Source organism: Talpa occidentalis, unplaced genomic scaffold, assembly GCF_014898055.3.
Source record: "Talpa occidentalis isolate TD23 unplaced genomic scaffold, MPIMG_talOcc4v2.1 talOcc4.11, whole genome shotgun sequence".
Classification (NCBI taxonomy): Eukaryota; Metazoa; Chordata; class Mammalia; order Eulipotyphla; family Talpidae; genus Talpa; species Talpa occidentalis.
In genome coordinates this window covers 99634021-99650579 of record NW_023601104.1, presented here as the reverse complement: position 1 = coordinate 99650579, position 16559 = coordinate 99634021, and the positions used below count along the sequence as shown (strand labels likewise).

The 16559-nt window shown below is 62.7% G+C and overlaps 1 protein-coding gene across 1 annotated transcript; it reads left to right on the top strand.

The window, feature by feature from the left end:
* Nucleotides 1–2015: 2015 nt before the first annotated feature.
* CHGA (chromogranin A) lies at nt 2016–13454 on the top strand. Its single transcript, XM_037504017.2, has 7 exons — nt 2016–2072; nt 2633–2679; nt 4832–4925; nt 5700–5768; nt 8278–8370; nt 10779–11251; nt 12985–13454. The coding sequence occupies exons 1-7, from the start codon at nt 2027–2029 to the stop codon at nt 13066–13068; spliced, it is 906 nt and encodes a 301-aa protein (XP_037359914.1). The 5' UTR covers nt 2016–2026; the 3' UTR covers nt 13069–13454.
* The last annotated feature ends 3105 nt before the right edge of the window (nt 13455–16559 follow it).

The following is a 16559-nucleotide window of genomic DNA, read 5'->3' as shown; positions in this document are numbered from 1 at the left end:
GGATCTTGTATCCTTCTTAGTAAGTATGACCACAGGTAGTTTGTGGGTTTTTTATTTTTGTCATCGTGTAAAGGCTTTATTTCTACTTCTTCATCTCATACATATTCAGAGGCATCATCCTTGGTTTCGGTTTGGTATACCCACAACTTTTTGTAGTGTTTTACCTAAAAAATTGTTAGTAACCCTGTATGTTGCCAGTTATCCTTTTAACAATAATTTCTAAATGTCACTATTGTTTTATTACCAAGGCAAGAGGACAACAATAAAAGTACATACCAGGGAATCACAACATCTTATAGGGGACAGACAACTCACACGTAAGTGGCAGACAAGACGGCACTATCGTGGCATGTGCACATACCCAGAATGTGAATGTGATCGTTCTGTGTGAAACTAATGATGCCAGATGTCTGGGGAGGGGCCATGTCAAGGTGTCTTTGTTCTACTAAGATCAAAAGAGTTGTGTAGGGATCACAGTCCAGCTAACACACGTGAAAGAAACATGGGAAATTGGCCTCTCCCCAGGGTAGGACAATTACCTGCTCATGGGTTAAAGATCTGTCTATGAGATGGAGTTGTTTTTGTTTCCCTAGATTGCCGGAGAAAGATGGGAATAAACCAGGAATCCAACCTGATATGCAACACACCCAGGTTTTGAGGTCACTCAAGACATGGTCTCAAATGCATCAAGAAGGTGCTCCCAAGGGGCTGAATAGAGCTAATGCCTGGAAGGTCTAAGAACGCTTGTTTTGGTTTGATATTAAGAACTGCCCCCTACTCCTCCCTCACTAGCCCCCAAGAGAGCTTCCCAACAATGACCAGAGCCCGGGATCCACTTATCCACCGGCTGGACCTTCCATCAGTACCGTGTGCAGTTCTCTATCGAGTCACTTGACTCTGTGCCAGGGGCTGCACGCCGCACCGTGAAAGCAGCGGCGACTAAACATTATTCAGACTGTTCACCAAAACTAATACAGAAGTGGGCGTCCCTCTCCCTGGTCTCAATGAAGGAGCTAAGCCAAGAGTCAAGGCACAGCTGGATTGGTCTTGTGAAGAAGCCGCATCTTGAACAACAAAAATTTGCCTTCAGGCAAATCAGTCACTTTAAAGAAAGACTTGATTGCCACAGCGCCCACTTCCCAGAAGATGAGGCTCTGACTAGGGTAAATGCTAACAGCCCTCGTTGTCCCCAATCATACGTAACAGCGGTGGACACATGACACCTGCCCAGGCTTTGCAAAAATCCTTGAACACGTTTTCCCTGCAGCCTGTTAAAATCCTTACAATTCCGCCAGTTTTTCCAGAGCAGTCTTCAGATGGCTTCTTAGTCTTGATTCTTTAAAAAACCCACTTCTGCTTACTTCATTTCTCTAATTCAACCTCATATATACACACAACTACAGATTGTGCAGGCACCAAACCGGGCTGCAGAGAGGGAGGCGGCACCTCATTTGGACACAGGGCAGGAGGCCTCTGGAGGGTCTCCCACACCCCCGAGGGGTGCTGCATGGGGGGCAGGCTTCCCTCCAGAGCGCTCAGGAGGAGCACGCCCCTCGGAAGCGACCTCAGGCGCGTGGAATGGGGCTTTAGCCCCGGAGGAGGCCCGCGCGCACCCCGAGACACGCGCACCCCGAGACACTCAGAACACAGGGCGAGCGAGTGGGCCCTGGAGGCTGCAGGCGGGGCCGGGCCCTCGGGCCGCCTCCAGCCGACACCTGCCCGGCGGCAGGAAGTGCGATGCAGCAGGTGGAAAGAAGAGGCGCGGGACCCCTAGAGGGAGGGGGCGGGGCGGCCCCATGACGTCATTTCCGGCCGGGCGGCTATAAGGGGCGCGCGCGGCTGCGGCGGCTACTCCTGCTGCAGCGCCCCAGCCCGCGCGGGAGCCGGCGGGCGCCCCGAAAGACGCCTGCACGCAGAGACCCTGCGCCCCCCGCTCCGCCGCGGCGCCCCGGCACCTGCCCCGCTGCGCCCGCCCCGCGTCCCCGCGAGGCACCCGCGCGCCCGCCCCAGACCGCCCGGGCTCGCCATGCGCCCCCCCGCCGTCCTGGCGCTGCTGCTCTGCGCCGGGCAAGGTGAGCAGGCGCGGGGGGCGGGTCCCGGCGCCCCTGGCCGCGCGCGCCCCGCGCCCCCAAAGCCGTCCCCGCGCGCGGCGAGTTTCAGCACCGGGGACAGCGCCCCGCCCGCCCCGCGCCCCCGCCCCGGGCTGGGGGGCCCCGCCGGCGCCGGCCCCGCCCCCGACGGCCAAGGTCACTGGGGGGGTGGGGGGCTCCCGCGCCCGCCCCCCTCCGCCCTCCTCCCCCGCTCCTGCCTCCCGCCTTCCCTCACCCGGGGCGCTCCCCCCGCCCCCGCCCGGTCCCGGCGGCCCGGCCCGTCTCCATGGCGCGCACGCAGCCCCCGCGCCCCGCCCGCGGGCGCCTCCCCAGGGCCAGGGGCGCGCTCGCGGCAGCCTCTGGGGGCGCCTCCGCCCTCCCTGGGGTCAGCAGCTGAGGAAGGAAAACAAAGTCATCTCTAGCGTCTCGGCTGGGGCGGTTGTGCGGGGCCAGCTGGGGTGAATGGCCCCCAGGGAACACGGTGGGGAAGGACTGGGCTCTTCCTAGAGCAGAGCAGTAACCCCCCCTCTTTTTCTCCCCAGTTGTTGCCCTCCCTGTGAACACCCCTATGAGTAAAGGGGACACCGAGGTAAGGAGGTGGGGGGTGGCTCGGGGTGGGAGCTGGGAGGCCCTAGTGACACCTCCCAGCCTGTTCCTGGGCAGCTGCGGGAGCGAGCCTGGCATGAAGCCAAGAGCCAGCACTGCGGCTGCTGAGCAGGGACAGCTTGCAGAAGAAGATACCAGACTGCCCGGTCCCCTGCTCCCTGCTGGGAGGACTTCCCTGCTTCCTCTCAGCTAGGTGTGCAGCCCAGCGGGAGGGACTGTGTCTTTTCTGCCGGGCCAAGGCGCTAGGCCACCTGCCTTGAACCCCCCAAATCTGGTAGGCTCTCCCTGGGGGGTGGTGGGGAGAGGCTTCTCTGTGGTTTTAGTTGTCCCCTGCCTGGCTCTGGCCTCCCCCTGTGCTCAGGCCCTCCCTGCAGGGCTCTGCCAGCAACTTCCCCACCACCCTGGAGCCGTGGCTCTCTCAAATGCTGTGGGTCCTGCTCCTGCAGCCGGGGTCCTGCTCAGTTGGGGCTGATGGAGGCCACACAGCAAGGAGGCTCGGGAGACCCTCAGGAGGGTCCTGTGGTCAGCAAGAGGCACACTTGAGAGTCAGAGAAATTTCTATTCCCCACCTTTCCAGTAGCTGTTTCCTGCCAGAGAGGCTGTGGTCAATACCCAAAACATCAGAGAGATTCCAGCTTCAATTTGGTCAGCTGTATTTCCTATCTTTTAGTTGCAGACAGGCCTGGATTTAAACCTTCACCACTCACTGTGGCGGTGTGATCTTGGAAAAATGCCTTAACTTCTCGGGGATTCCCCCTTCCCCTTGAAGGGAGTTCTGAGGAGTAGGAATTGTAGCTGCCCGGCACACAGTAGGTCCTCAGTAAATGGACACAGTTATTCCTAGAATTTTCCTTCATGATCTTCCCAGCCCTCTTGGGGATACCCAGTTACTCGCTCCCAGAGTCTGTCCTCCTGAACTGGGGATGGGATAGCCCCCATGCAAGGTCTGAGGTCACGGGGAGACACGGGGTACAGTCTGCAGCGCTCTCTTTGCCAGATCCCTGTTGGGAAACCCCATTTTGGCCATCATATTGTAGTCGGGATCCTGAAATTAGGGGCACCAGAATAGCTGGTGAAGACCTGAATGTTCCATCCTAGGATGCTGTGATTACTGCAGAGTCTGTGTGCCAGTTGCCATTCTGGATCCTGGAGCCAGTTGCCTTGGCATCCCACAGACACGGCCCAATCCTCTCCCTCCCCACCAGCATCTCCTGATGCATGTCTCACACCTTCTGCTCCTCTGCCTGGCTCTCGGCAGCTGAAGCAGGTCTGGAGTTGTGAATCCTTCCGCGGGTGTGCGTGAGGCACTTCATGCTTTAGAGAGTATTTTCCCATCTGTGCCTCTTCACTCAGGAGTTGGGAAAGTCTCAACTTCTATTTTACAAATGAAGAAACTGAGGCTCAGAGCGGTCAAGTCCCATGCCCAAGCTCACACGGCTAGTCATCCCACGCCGCTGCTGGCACCGCATGCAAATGTCATCATTTAGCAGGTGCCTGATTATCCACAGCTCTCCGCTGGGCACCGGACAAGACTGTCAGAGATATATGGCTGCTGTTAGCCTGTGATGGGGCCCCAAAGTAGCCAGAGTGTGCCCACCCCCCCCCAGGGGGTTCATCCGTGGGTAAACATGGAATCAGACTGTGAGACTGTCACTCCCTGCATGTGACAACACCGTGGGTGATGGGAGAGAGGAATCCAAATCCTGTTTCCAGACAGGGTAGAACTAGAAGGCCTTTGCTCTCCTCCGCGTATTCCAGAAAGGCTTCCTGGAGGTAGCTGACCCTTGGGGCATCTCTAGACTAAAGGACTTTGCAAGATATACCGCCAATGCCCAGGAGCAGTTTCCCCTTCTATAGTAACACTGGGGAAGGAGCAGGTAATAGGCACCTACCCCGCCAAAGAGGGGCACCTGATGATTGGGGTGCTTGGCAATGGTAAATGCCATAGAAGGTTTCCTATTATCATTGTTACTATTCAGCTAAGAAAGCAGATCTCTATCCCTGAGCCAGGCAGCCATGGATTTCTGAATACAAAAGCAAATACCCTGATGCCCTCATTGGAAATTTGCCCTGGAGCCTCTGCTTGCTGAGCCCCAAGCACAAACCAACTCCAACCTGCCCCCCTCTCTTCCCAGGTGATGAAGTGCATCGTTGAGGTCATCTCTGACACACTGTCCAAGCCCAGCCCCATGCCCGTCAGCCAGGAGTGCTTCGAGACACTCCGAGGAGGTACGACCGGGCGTGGGGAGGGCTGCTGGCCGGGGCGGCAGGAGATGGCTGTGTGGCTTTTGACAGGACTCCACAGTCTCATTCAACAGTCACAGCCCGGGCTGGGGTCTGAGTGGATGATGAAGAGGTCACAGCCCCTGGGAGGCAAGAATGGGTGGATATCAACCAGCCGAGTAGAATTCTGGGCACAGTACAAGCAGGCGGGCCCAGCAAGCCCCCGGAGTGTGGCTCCCTGTGGACAAGGGTTTGTGTGCTAAATGCCCAACCCACAACAGCCCTTGACATCTGGCTGGGATGTGATGAATATCGGAGTGGCAGCGAGCAGAGCACGGACACAGGCAGTTAGGTCTCAGCCAGCTGGTGGACGGGCCCCGCGTAAGCGAATGGGTTGGCTTAAGAGAAAAGCTGGACATCAGTGCGGAGAAAAATGACGAGCGGGCACTGCAGGGGGAGGGGCAGCTCCAGCAAAGGCCAGAGGTGGGGAGCGAGTTGTGTGTCCAGACGGCGCCCCCTCCCCGCCGGGGCCGCCCTCTCGTGGCTGGGGCCTGCGCGCTGGGCCAGCGCTGGTCTCTGGGATGGTAGAGAAGGGGTCTCTCCGACGGACACTTCCGAAAGGAGGTGCTTTCAGAAGTGTTATCTCGACCCGATCTTGAGGCTGCCACCCAGATTTTGAGTTTGCAGAATGAATTCCATGTGCTCAGCTGGAAATACTGACGCTCCTCTGTTCTCGGCTGTTCTCTGGACATCACCCGTGCCGGCGCTGCTCCACCGCAGACGAGCGGATCCTCTCCATCCTGCGACACCAGAATTTGCTGAAAGAGCTCCAAGACCTCGCCCTCCAAGGTATTTTCCAGCCGCTGCCCATGAATCTGGATAAATTCCAGGACTGAGAGTCAGAAAACCAGGGTGGAAGGTTGAGCGAAGTTTCCTCCCGATGTTCAGGTCTTTGCTTCCCAGGGCGGGGTGGGGGTGCTGGGGGGGGGCAGGGCGCTCGGCGCCTCCCGGCCCATCTGCCACTGACTCAGAGGGATCAAGGCCTAGAAGGTTCGAGGGACTCGCCCAAGGTCGCGCGTGGCTGAAGGACATGCCGGGGCCAGAGGTAACTGTGTTCACGCCCTGAGGTCTCTGGAGCCCGGCCATCTTGGGGCGGCGGGGCGAGGACTTCAGGCCTGGCTCGCAAAGAGGACGCCTTTCCCCTGTTCACCCAGACACATTTCCAGGCAAGGGAAGGAGCCCTTTGCCCTCGTGAGTTTCCGTTTAAGGGGGAGCCGCGGAAGCTTCCCCCAAACCCAAGCACTTCAGAACCCGGCATGTCTTTCTCCCCGAGATCAAGTGAGCCGCTCGCATGCTTGAGAATGGGGGGCTTTGTGAGAGCGTGAGCTCCACGGGGCATTCAAGAGGGCGGGATGCGAGGGCGAGGCCGATGTCAGCCCCCAGTAAGTGATTCCGCCTGGTGCCAGGCCGTCTCCTGGGGTCACGAAGGCAGCGATCCCTCCCTGCCAAATTGGAAAAACTGGGTCTGGTCCCGCACCTGGCCAGGCTGACTCCCTGTGGGAAGCGGCCTTGTACTGGGCGGCAGGGCCGTGTCTCGCCCGGAGATTCGAGTGTGAATCTTGCAGCTGGGTCCAAAGGAAATGAGGACACCTCTTCAGGGCTGCTCCGCCCTGGCTAGGGCGGGAGCGCAGGGAAGGCTCGATGCGGCTTCACCTCCCAGAAGCCCCCGCTCCGAGGCCGCGTGTGAGCAGGAGAGGGATTTGGAGAGGAAACCAGAGAAAATAACCGCAGCAGGGCCCCAGGTCAACACGCCACTCCGTGCCTCGCTCCCGGCCTCCTGGGGGGCAAACAGCACCTCACGCGGTTGCCTGGAGCCTGAAGAGAGCGCCTGGCAAGGTGGAGGGGCGGAGCCCGAGCTGTTGTTACCTGCTTCATTAATCCTCCCCACATCAACCTGGTATTTTTAAAACACTAGACTTGAACTGATTTACTATAGTACGGTGATTTTAAATGTAAATGTGGAGGGTGAGGGTGGGGAGCCATGCGGAGAGGGGCCCCAAGGACTACGTGGAAGATTAGGGGTCCTTTGTGCTGGGTGTGGTGTGGCTCCTCACCTCGGGAGAGGTGGCCCTCCACCCTACATCAGGGCAGCGTCGTGAATCATGTTACCGCAATTTAAAGAAAAAAAAAACATTTTTTTTTTTTTTGTGGGACCCTCGCCGGCGGCCGGGGTTTGAACCGGCGCTGCAGAGGCCGCAGGCAGCCTCGCAGCCCAGCGCTCAACCGCTGCGCCACCAGGGGAGGCCCAAGAAAAAACCAATTTAAAAAATCAACTTCACACTCTTTAAAAATTAACTATTGACTGCTATTACACTGCAGTTATTAAATAGGATAGCAGCAGAGACTACTCTGGGGCCTGTCCTGAGCTGGCGCTGCCCAGCGCGCCCGTGCGTGCGTCCAGCAGGAACAGCACCCACTGTGCACACGCGCCGTTTTTATGAAAAGAACGCGGGTCGGTCTGACTGACATCCCGCCCGTCCACCCGCGCCCTCTCCTGCTCTCCCAGGGCGCCGCGCGCCTCTCTCAGCGCTTGCTATGCACAACCCTGCTTCACAGATGACAAGAGCTGTGGGGCGCCCACACTGCCCAGGTCACAGAGAGAGGCCAGGAGGTGCGGACCCAGGTCTGCCCGCGGCCGGATCCGGGCGAACTCTAAGGCCCAGCACCTCCAGAATATTCCAGAAATTCCCAGAAATTCCCATCATGGGAAAAAGTCATCTCCCCTGCAGCTGTCCTGATGAGGGCCATCCAGGCATGGGTGGGCACAGGCAGGGAGGCAGCGCTGGTTGGGGGTACCGCAGGGACCGGGGTCTCGATCACATCTGCAGGAGTCCCCCCAACTGGCTGACACAGGCACATGCTTGGCCTTCTCCCAAGGGCCTGGCCTTCTGGGGTCAAGGAGATCAGGGGTGACTTGAATCAAAAGCGCCCCCTAAGGAGACAAGTGGACACTGTTACGTCCTGCTGTAGGGTCCCTGGCCACCAGGGAGGACCTGAGGGGCCCCCGCTCTCTACTTGTACCCCGGGAACCCTGGCTCCATCGGAGCCTTTATTGCCCCGTGAGGCAGCTGGCTGGGCTGCTCTCCGTTCTTGGGCGAGAAGCCGAGATGGGCCCCTGCTGGGAGGCGGCAGGGGCGCCATGCTCCCCCTCCCCAGCTCCACTCCTCAGTTTCTTCCTGGGCAGGCTCAGGACACCACACACCCAGTTTCCAGATGAGCACCCGGGCTTCGCTCTCAGCCAGATGTGCAGGGCTCGGCTCAGACCCAAGGGGGCCTTTTCCTCCTTTCCTCCCCTCAGGTGCCAAGGAGCGGGCGCACCAGCAGAAGAAGCACAGCAGTTTCGAAGATGAACTCTCCGAGGTTGTGGGGAAGCAGAGTGACCAGCTGAAGGGTCAGTGCCAGAGGCCGGGGGAGGGAGGACATGATGGGAACAGGGGTTCTGATGGATTGAGAGATGCCGGGGTGGGGGCAGGAGCCCCTCTCTGAGCCCCTCTACAAGTGGAGAAGCTGAGCCCAGAGCTGTGAGTACCTCGCCCACAGTGGCTTTGTAACTGGAGATTGGAACCTGGGTCGTCTTACTCCCGTCTGCCCCATCTGCGCGGCGCAGGGCCGGAGGCCTCAGCTCTGACTCTTCGGTGGCCACTGCAGCAGGGCTGCACCCCTGCAGCTGCCTCCTGGGCTCCGGGCGCCTTAGCAGAGCCACGTTGTAGGAGGAGCCCAGAGGAGTAGGTTGGAAGCTTGAAATGAATCTGGATCTTTCTTGAAGCCAGAGAGCTTTCAGGGGTCAAGGAGATCACGGCTGAGGTCAAGGCAGCGCTGTCACACCTCTTTGCGCCTGGAAGCAGCAGCAAGCTGCCCCTGCAGGCCCTTCTCGTGGCTTGTGAAAGGAGGGCTGGGGCGGCCGTTCCCAGGAGGGGGTCTCAGAGGTCTTCCAGCAGGAGGGGGGTGGGGGTGGGGTGCAGGGGGGCCTCACCTGAGCCACGGCTGTCGCCCCAGCGGCTGCCTGGGGTGCTGCATGGACTCCCGCATCCTGGCTCCAGGGCTGCGGCCGGCCACGGCTGCAGGGGAAGCCGTGTGGGGAGCCGGCCCTGTCAGCGCAGGGGCACCCAGCGCGGGAGACTGGGAGGCTTGGGCCAGGCTCAGCCTTTTCCTCCAGACCGCGTGATCTCGGACAGGTCACTCCCCTTTCTGAGGATCAGTTTGCATTGTTAAAATCATGAGGGTGGGCCCCCTGGTACCGGCCCCGGAGCCCAGGGGCGCTATGTCCTTGGCGGTGCTTGGAAATCACCCTCGTGCAGGCAGAGGTTTTCCCTAAAGAGCTGGCCTCAGGGCGGCCGCGAGAGGACACCTTGTACCACGGCCCTCTGCCTGCCGAGGAACCGCACGTCTGCTCCGTGCGCTCGGGCAGCCCCGCCGGAGCGGGGCGTGGAGTCGCGGCGCTGGTGCCTCCCGCGCAGGGCGGTGAGGGGCCGGCCCAGCTGATGTCCTCGACGTCCATCCCGACCTCTGCCTCCTGGGGTCAGTCTCAAGGTCTTAAAATAAAAAAATCTCCTCCTGCTTTAAGAAGTAGAAGGACAAGGCGAGAAGCACCCCCGGTCGTGCCCAGGTCCGGCCCCGACCTGGAGAGGCCTCGCACCTCGGGCAGGGCTTGCAGCCGATGCCTGACGTCTGAGTTGGGCTCTGGGGAGACCCCACGCGCGGCCGGGCCCTCGGGGCCTGACTGGGCTCTGCTGTGTCCGCAGAGGAGCCGGAAGCCACGTCCGCCAGGGGCCCGGCAGAGAAGAGAGGCGAGTCTGAGGAGGCCGAGGACGGCGACGGCGTGGAGGGGGACAGGCCTCAGAGCTCCCCTGGGCCCGAGCAGGGCTCCGAGGTGGAGGACGGCCAGGCCCCGGGGGAGGAGGACCCCGCCGCCCGCCTCCCAACCGCCCTTCCCAGCCGGGGCGGCCCGGGCGCGCAGACCGAGGGGGACAGCGCGGGGCCCTCCCGCGGCCTGGAGGACGGAGAGAAGGACCCGCGTGCCGGGCGTGGGCAGCAGGCGAAGAGGGAGGACGAGGGCCGGGAGCAGGCGGGGGCCGGGGAGCAGCGGGCCCCGGAGGAGGAGGAGGAGGAAGGCCCCACCGCGGGCTTCGGGCCCCACCTGAGCTTCGGCTACAAGGACAGCCCGAGAGGTGCGGCCTGGTCGGGGCGGGGCGGGCGGGAGCGGCCTCGTCCATAACCCCACACCCCCCACACACCCCGCCCGCCCGGCTGGAGGTTGGCACGACTCCCTTCTCCAGATGGGAAACTGAGGCCCAGAGGGCGCGGGTCCTCGGTCACGTGGCTGATTCACAGGAAAGGCTGGTTCCAGCCCAGGCTCGTCTGCGCCCACGCCCCGCACTCCCCGCAGCCTCTCTGCACCCCCAGCCCCGGAGGAGGGGGCTTCGCGGGGTGGGGGGGCGCGCGGCGGGCAGGGCACAGCCGGGCAGGCGGCCCAGGCCGGGGAGCGACCTCCTGGCGGCTTGGCTCGGGCTGGTGTCCGGCCCCTCCCCGCCCTGGTGCCAGGGGCCCGGGCTCGTGGGGAGAGGCCGAAGGCAGAGGCGGCCCGGCCAGCCGCCCGCGCGGGCCCCGAGGGGTCTCGCAGAGCCGTGGCGGGAGGGCCGTCCCCGCCCAGTCAAACCCACTTTGCAGAAGCCGGCGGGACCCTGAGGCCGGGGTCGGGGCCCCGCCAGTGGCCACAGAGGGGACCCGGGCGAGGCGGGGGGGGGGGGGGGTGGTGGCCGCGGCGGGCCCTGCCTCACTCTCCTCTCTCCACTGCCCCAGGGTGGCCCGAGGCGCTGGACGGAGCCGGGAAGGCGGGGACCGAGGAGGCGCAGCCCCCCACGGGGCCGGGGGCGCAGGAGCCGTCCCGGCAGGAGGAAGAGGAGAAGGAGGCGGCCGGGGCCCCTCCACGCCTCTCCCAGGGCGGGCGGAGCGGGGAGCGGGCGGAGCAGGAGCGGCTCCCCAAGGAGTGGGAGGCCGCCCAGCGCTGGAGCACGATGGACCGGCTGGCCGAGGAGCTGACGGCCGAGAGGCGCCTGGAGGGGGAGGCCGGGGAGCAGGACGCCCCCGACCGCTCCATGCAGCTCTCCCTCCGGGCCCGGGCCCATGACCCCAGGGGCCCCAGGCCTCCGCTGCGCCGCGGCTGGAGACCGTCCTCCCGGGAGGACAGCGTGGAGGCCGGCCTGCCCCTGCAGGCGCGCGGCCTCCCGGAGGAGAGGAAGGAGGAGGAGGGCAGCGCCAACCGCAGAGCAGAGGTTGGTACGGGCGGGAGCGGCCCCGGGGGTGGCCCGGGGAGAGGCAGGGAGGCGCGGGAGCGGACGCGGCCAGGTGCTCGCAGAGGGCGCCCGCGCAGCTGGAGGCTGGTCAGCGGGGCGGGTGGAGGGATGGGCCCGGCCCGGAGGTGCTGGGAGGCACCTTGGTCCTGAAGCGGCAGGTGGGGCTGGGGCCTCTGGGTGGAGACCTCGGACCCTGCAGGACATGCTGGACGGGCCCGGGGAGGGCTGTGTGCATCCAGGCCCGGGCCCCATTGGCCCAAGAGGTGGGGGTGGGAGGAGGGGACACTAAGATGTGAGAGGTCAGGCCTGTCCTCTCCTGGCCTCCAGGCAGCCCAGGAGCACCCTCCTGGTGGGGGGGCTGCTGGGGCTGCCAGAAGACCTGGGCTCTACCTCTTGCCAGCCGTGTGCCTGTGGGTGGGTCATCCCCCTTCTCTGAGCCTCCCTGGTTCCCCCATTTGTGAAGTGGAGGGAAGGTGCCCATTCTGCTCCCCTCATCACGGTCAGAACACGCGGAGCCCGGTCATGCCCAGGGCTGCTTAGGAAGCTCAGTGGGGCACAGGGGCACAGCCCCACGGGAGGGGGTGAAGTGGGAGCTGGGGGCCCTGCTGAGGGGCCTCTCCTCCCCTTCCCCAGGCCCTAACCTGCCTCTGGGTATCCCCCAGGGTTCTGGCAGCCCAAGGAGGCGGCTCCTTGGTATCTGGAACTGGGAGAGGGCCTCTGCCTGTGGGGGCTGCGGGAAACAAGAGTTGGCTCCCCACCCAGGCCAGGTCTGGGCACCTGTGGCCCCCCCCCCACCAGCGGTAGGGAGCAAGGTGCCTGAGGTGCACCCCCCCCCACCTTCTCTCCTCCAGCTGCAGAGGGAGGCCTGGTCTGCAGGGTGGAAAACGGGCATCCCAGAGTCATGTGGGCAGGGCAGGGGCCACCTCCCACACTCAGTGTCTTAGAAATGGCCTAGCAGCATTGCTGAGCCCCTGCACCTGCTCCTAAGCCCCTGTGTCCACGGCAGCCTTTGTCCATCTGTTCCCACTGGGCCCCGGTGCATGCCCTCTGCTGCCTGGCCTTTGGCAGGGACTCCTGGAAGATGCCCCCCCCCACGGCAAGGTGGAGGCGTGCACGCCTCACTCCTGCTCCGGGTCCCAGGCCATGCCTCGTGGGTGTCAGGCCCGGCTCCAGGGGCTCCCGAGATGGGGGCACAGAGCTGAGCTCACAGAAAGGTCCCCTGCTGCCCTGAACCGCCCTGGCAGCCAGAGCCTGGAGTCCACCACAATTAGGACCAGGGATCAAGGCCCAGCCCATGCAGCTAGAGGCCTCTCTGCTCTGACAGGGCAGCAGACGGGAAACCCAGACCTGGCCTCACCCTGGCAGGTGTGGCCACAGCCAGGCCTGGGACGCGAGGGCTGCAAGGCCTCTGAAGGGCACCGGAGGCTTCCCTGCCCACGGGTCTGTCTTGGGCCGTGCAGGAGGAGGCAGGTCTAAGAGGACACCGGGGTGGGGTGGGGTGAGGGCCCCTGCACCCCCACATTCTTGTGCATAACAGTCCTCTGAGCAGCCCAGCAAGACAGTACCACAGTCCCCAAGATGCAGACAAGGCCCCGAGGCTCAGAGAGGCAAAGCCACCTGCTCAAGGTCACGCAGCTAACCAGCGGCACAACCGGGCTGCTGGACTGTGTGCTCCCTGGGCCCGCCCTCCCGACCGTGATGCTTTCTCCCAGGACCAGGAGCTGGAGAGCCTGTCGGTCATAGAGGCAGAGCTGGAGAAGGTGGCCCACCGGCTGCAGGCGCTTCGGCGGGGCTGAGACACCCACAGACCCCACCAGCCAGGGCTCCAAGGCACCCGTGGTCCTGGCTCTGTTGCCCCCTTGGCAGGTCTGGCCAGACAGCTGGGCGCTGCTTCTGGCAGGGAGGCGGCCCCCCGCCCGCCCAGGCCCAGGCCTCTCTGTCGCCCCCGCTCCTTTCTGTCTGCTCTCGGGCCCCCACCCCAGCGCAGCCCTCTGCAGGGGGGCCCACAACTTTAAATAATCCTCCCGAACACAGGCAGCTTTCTAGAAGTTTCCTGCCACCGCCAGAACCGTTGGGCACACATGCAATAACTTCTGACCTTTTGGGGAAAGCTGAGAACTCCCGACTGTAATATATTCTGTACAAAATTTATCTAAGGAAAAATAAATCTGCTCTGGGCTCTTTCCTGTTTCTTTGAACTTTCTCCCTCTTGACTTGTGGGAGGGACTGGATTCAGGCAAAGGGCTGAGGGAAGACGGGGTCCTCCCGGGCAGCACCTTCCTGGCCGCTTCCCAGCCTTGGGACCACTGGCAAGTGTCTGTGCACTGCACAGCACCAGCTTCCTCACCTGGAGAGTGTGGGTGCAGAGCTTGCCTCAGAGTGTGTGGGGGTCACATGCAAAGGGACTCCCCCTTCTGCCATCTTCCATACCTGAGCTGGGTAGACAGGGAAGCAGCTTGGGAAAGCCTCTGCTCCTTGCCACGCTGGGTGGAGGTTCTCACAGTCCGGGATGAGGCATGCGGGCCAGCAGGCGCAGGGCAGGCTCACTGCGGACCGGCCAGATAGAGCCCCGGAGCCCTCGGTGGATTTTTCAGGCTTTAATGCTCTCAGGGAACCAGGCGCAAGGAGGCAGGCACAGGCCGGGCTGGGGCGGGTGGGAGGCAGGCGGGAACAGAGCCTCCCAGCCCCCCACGAGCCTACCCTTTTCTCTCTGGCATTCGCTCGTGGTCTCGCCTCTCCCGTAGTAGTCAGGCATCCTCTCACAGCCGTCCCGGTCTGAGTGACGCCGCCCTCACATCCCTGGCCTCTAGGCGCAGGTATGCACACTTACGCGTGCGTGGGCACGCATACTGCAGGTGTCCACAATCAGGCACTTGTGCCCGGCGCCCACGCTCCCCAGCGCCTTCTGCATCAGCACAGTCAAGGCCGCAGGGGATGGCCACAGAGGCTAGTGGCATAAAAAGCCGATTAGTTCACTTACGCCCTACATGCTGCCCCAAGGCCACAGGCGCCTGACCAACTGTGGACTTGCTGAGCTGGGGCCCTCCTCTGCAAGCCTCCCCCCCGCTCGGAGCTGCTGCACCTGCTGACTCAGGCGGCTGAAGTTCTTACACGTCTAATGGTTCGCCAGAGCCAGCAGGTCCGAGGCTTGGTTTGGAGAAGGAGGAAACTGAGGCTCAGAAAGTGAAACGACTCATCAAAGCCACCAGCAGGAGTGCACATCTACCCCGGGCCCGCATTCAGGGTTGGGGTGCCAGACCCGGGCAGACTGGCTGATTACTAGGGCGATCGCACTCTTGGTCATCAAACAGTTGTGAGCAATTGCTTTGGGCCCGGGAGGCTTGGCCTGGGGTGGCCGGGACAGGCCCTGGCTCCGGGAAGCCCACAGCCTGAGAACATGGCTTCTGACGTCATATGGAGGTTGGGGTCCCCAGCCCAGCAGGAGAGCTTGGACAGGGGTTCCTGGCGACTCGGAGTGTTTCCTCACTTATGAAGTGGGGCTCACAGCGACCACTTCACCAGACCACGGTGAGGATTCAAGGGGCCCAGGCGGCCTGGCCAGAAAAACCACACTGGCACAGTGCTGACCGCAGTCGTGGGACTGCGGGGTCCTGGCTGGCCTGGGCCTCTCCTGGAGGCCAGTGAGGGGCTTCGCCCTGCTGATGCCCGCTCCCTGCCCCTGCCCCGAGGCACTGAGGGTGACCCTCATGCTGCGGCTTTAAAGCATTTCTTCACATTTCAGACAGGTGTGCTCTGCACCTGACAGCCACAGTCACCCTGACCCTGACCCTGACCTAACCCTGACCCTGAACACCCGCTGGCGTGTTAGTCCGGCAGGTATCTCAACGCCCGCTACCAAGACAATTTAGCAAATAATGAGAAATCAGGATGCTTTCTCCTGAAAGACTCCCCCACACCCCCCACCAAAAAAAAAATAAGGCATCATCCCATGAAACAGGCAGCCACGTCGGAGGCAGTGCCCGAGAGGCGAGGTGCTGGCCCGTGATTTGATCCCTGATCCAGGGGCTCACATTAACATCTCGGGGGTGTGCACACAAGTTCAGAACTCGCCGGCTTGGGCTCTGCTGAACGCTGTTGTGAAGAGGGTTGGCGCCAACAGCATTTGTCACCCAGCACAGGAGTGAACACTAAACCAGGACCCGTCAACATTATGAAGTCGCTACGGGAGAAACTCCTAGAGAGCAATTTCAGAGGGGTCTGTCCCTGCCTTCAGTCCTGGAAAGTCAGGCAGGCTGTGGGAAGCCAGACCCTCCACGCTGCCAGGTCTGGAAGTCAAGGGGACACACTCTTTCTGGTAGGAGGCCCAGGTGGTCTGGTGGGGCCTGGTGTTGGGAACCAGCCACCGTCCCAACAGCTGGCCCAGCAGTCCGAGGGCCCTGGCTCTCACGTGCGCAGGGGGCGAGTCACTCCGGGCCCACACTGGCCTTGCTCTGCAGAAAGGGACAGGCACAGACCTCCTGTCATGGGAGTTAGGCCTGTGTCTCAGGCTCAGCCCAGGCCTGCTCAGGCCGGTGTGCGGCCTCAAGGCCTGGCAGACTGACCCACAAGGTAAGGCTGGAGCCTCTGTCAAGGAAGTATGGGCCTGTCCGCCTCAGGGGAGCCTGTGGGAGGAGGCTGTACCTCTATAAGGGAGGCTGGCACTCAGCCCTAAGCCTCTGGAGCTGAGGCACCGCCAAGCTGTGGCACGAGAAGGGAGGGGAGCTGTCAGGGGTCCCACCAGGTGATGGGTCAGAATTCTAGGGGACGGAAGGCGGATCCACCCCCGGGACATCAGCACCAAGGACCTACCTGTCTCGGGGCGAGGCCGAGCACAGTCTCCTCAGTCTGGGAGCGGCTGCCCCGGCTGCCTGTCCGAGTCCCACAAAGCCCACTCAAGCACTTCAGTGTAAGGAAAATGGGTTCAATCAGGCTTTTTTCCCCACCTTCCCGCCACGAGCCGCGGCAGCCACTACCCGCGGCCTTGCTTTCCTCTCAGGTTTCATCGCCAGCATGGTATCGTGTTATGGCAAAAAGCGCTTGGGGAGCACAGCACGGGGCACGCACACCTATTACAGACACCTGAGCTGAGAAGCCGGCGAGCACAGGGCGTGCGTGTGCCCACGGGTGCCCGGACAGAGCCTGGGAGAGAGAGAAGCCGGGGGAGTCCGTGGAGACCACAGGGTGGGGGGCGGGGAGGCTCGGTTGCTGCCTCCCTCTCCCCCGACCTCCCTCGCGCCTGCCTCCCTGCCTGCTGGCCGGCCTGTCTGGTCCCAGCGTCAGCATTAAA